At 41.1% G+C, this 2,633-nt stretch overlaps 1 protein-coding gene across 1 annotated transcript; it reads right to left on the bottom strand.

Annotated features, from left to right (window-relative positions):
* Nucleotides 1-1,327: 1,327 nt before the first annotated feature.
* Nucleotides 1,328-2,266, bottom strand: LOC116864889 (olfactory receptor 51B5-like). Its single transcript, XM_032852701.1, has one exon. The coding sequence runs from the start codon at nucleotides 2,264-2,266 to the stop codon at nucleotides 1,328-1,330; it is 939 nt and encodes a 312-aa protein (XP_032708592.1).
* Nucleotides 2,267-2,633: the final 367 nt, after the last annotated feature.

Consider the following 2,633-nt stretch of genomic DNA (forward strand, 5'->3'; position numbering starts at 1 on the left):
AGAATAATAGCCTGAAGAAAGCAACAAATGTGAGTGATAAGCAGCTAACACTCATAGGAACAAGGAGAGGGTGCACAGTTCTGTAAAGTGATCTGGACAAAGCACCAATCACGTCAATAGCCTCTTCTATATATTCCTTCTCCTGGCTCACTTTCTTCCTTCTTTGCCCTAATTGGGGTGTAATGAAAACACAGCCTCCATCCTTGGAGGCTATTTTTTTTTTAAGATTTTATTTATTCATTTGACAGACAGAGATCACAAGCAGGCAGAGAGGCAGGCAGAGAGAGGGGGGGGAGCAGGCTCCCTGCTGAGCAGAGAACCTGACGCAGGGCTCGATCCCAGGACCCCGAGATCATGACCTGAGCTGAAGGCAGATGCCTTAACCCACTGAGCCACCCAGGCGCCCCTTGGAGGCTATTTTTGAATTGAGTTGCAGTCCCTTCAGTCCCTTCCCAACTCATCAGAAAATTTCAGTCAAAATGTAGAAATCTATTCCTTCTGTCCCTCAAGCCTTTTCATAGTAAAAGGAGGGAGAGGAAACCATCTCTTTCACTTAACTACTGGTATATGTTCTGGAGATGGTACCAACATCACAGCTAAAGTTGGAGTAGTAGAATAAGAATGAAGGAAAAGAGCAAAGGAGTATGGGGATGTCTGTTTCCTCTCTTTTATCCTTGGTTCCTCTTATCACAAATTAGTTTTCATAAGTAGGTGCTGTCTTGAGAAATAAATATAAGCTTATAGTTCTTGAGACAAATTCATGATCATTTGATGGAGAGGGGAGACATCAATGATATGTTTGGGCTGATAAGTGATTATAACACTCAGTGAGGAAGAAGTCATATTTCTTTACAGGAAAATTCCAGACCATCAGTGGCCAAACATATAGGTTGCCACAATTTGTGTGAATATCTGTGGGGCAATTCATGGGAGTTAGATTGGATTAGCTATAAATAGACCAACTTTATTCTATGCAAACTAACTATTGTTTTTATATCCTTACAACTATGTTCCTATCCACCATCTTCCAAACCCCCAAAAATATATTTTAGATACATTATAGACATACCTCTAAAAGGACACACCTTTGTTATCACAGAAATTGAGTGGCAAACAGTACACACAAATTTTCTCTTAAAAAATTGCACAAATTAGGTTAGACCAAAGACCTGAGCTTACAGAGATAATGTAGGGCCAATTGTAGTTCTACTTTCACAATTATTTTACCAAGATATCTTATCATGGATGTTTGATATGAGACTTTTTTGCTCCTCTGCCAAAACCCAGAGTTCTCACATTCTGTGTGAGGGACTATGATGGTCAGAGATCACACTTCAACTCTATGTGTAGTAAAAAGGCGAAGAATGCTACTCTGGATCTGCTTGGTCTTGACACTATAGATGATAGGATTCATTAGTGGAGGGAAAAGAAAATATATGTAGCTCATAGTGAGGTGGACAATATGTGGGACCTGCTTCCCAAACCGATGAATCAGAGACAATCCAATCACTGTGACATAGAAAACCAAGACACAGCAGATATGGGAGACACAGGTATTAAGGGTCTTGGCCCTCTCCACTTTGGAGGCAATCCTCAGGACACTCTTGAGTATCAACATATAGGAGATGAGGATAATCAGAGAATCCAGCACAAATATAAGGACTACAAGCACAACTGGATACAGGCGATTGAAGGTGGTATCAGCACAGGCCAGTTTGATGACATCCTGGTGAAGGCAGAATGCATGGGAGAGGACATGGGAATGGCAATAGGGGAAAATGTATAGGGGTACAATTGGAGGGATAACAGATACAAACCCCCTCATCAGAACTCCCAGCCCAATTTTCAGCACTTGATTATTAGTGAGTATAGAAGTATATCGAAGGGGGTTGCAAATGGCTATAAAACGATCGTAGGCCATAGCAAGCAAAACACCAGACTCTACAAAGGCAAGTGAGTGTATAAAGTAGGCTTGAGAAAAACAGGCTACTTTTCCAATCTTCCTGTGATCCAACCAGAGGACTCTCAGCACCGTAGGCATTGTGGTCAATGTCAACCCTAGGTCTGTGGTTGCCAGCATGGCCAGGAAATGGTACATAGGTTCATGAAGGTTGTGGTCCTCCTTAATAAGAAGAAGGAGGGTGCTGTTGCCTAAAAGGATAGAGATGTAGATGAAAAAGAAGGGTGTGGAAATCCAGTGGTGAACTGCCTCCAAGCCTGGAAAACCAGTCAACAGAAAGGAACTGGAACTACTGTTGGGCCACATGTTGGGTCTATCCAGAAGAGATGTCCTTTTTTCTCAGTTATAATCACAGAAATAAAACTCCACTTTCAAGATATCACTCCAATTGTATCATCTCAGAATTCTCTCTTAAAGGTAATAATGACATCAGTATAAGCCATTGCTTCTCAAAACATATTCTTAAAACAACTTATATCTTCTGTGTTCTTAATTGCATATTCCAGGGACCATCCTCTACCTCATTAATTAAATCCTTGATGTCATATGGTCATCTGCATGCTGATAAGCTTCCCGGGAATTTCTGATACACATTACACTTAGAAACCATTTCCATCAACAATGCAGAAGAATCCATACTTGAAGATTCATTTCAAGGAACTCAACCCCAACC

Source organism: Lontra canadensis, unplaced genomic scaffold (assembly GCF_010015895.1).
Source record: "Lontra canadensis isolate GAN:19392208 unplaced genomic scaffold, GSC_riverotter_1.0 scaffold7, whole genome shotgun sequence".
Lineage (NCBI taxonomy): Eukaryota > Metazoa > Chordata > Mammalia > Carnivora > Mustelidae > Lontra > Lontra canadensis.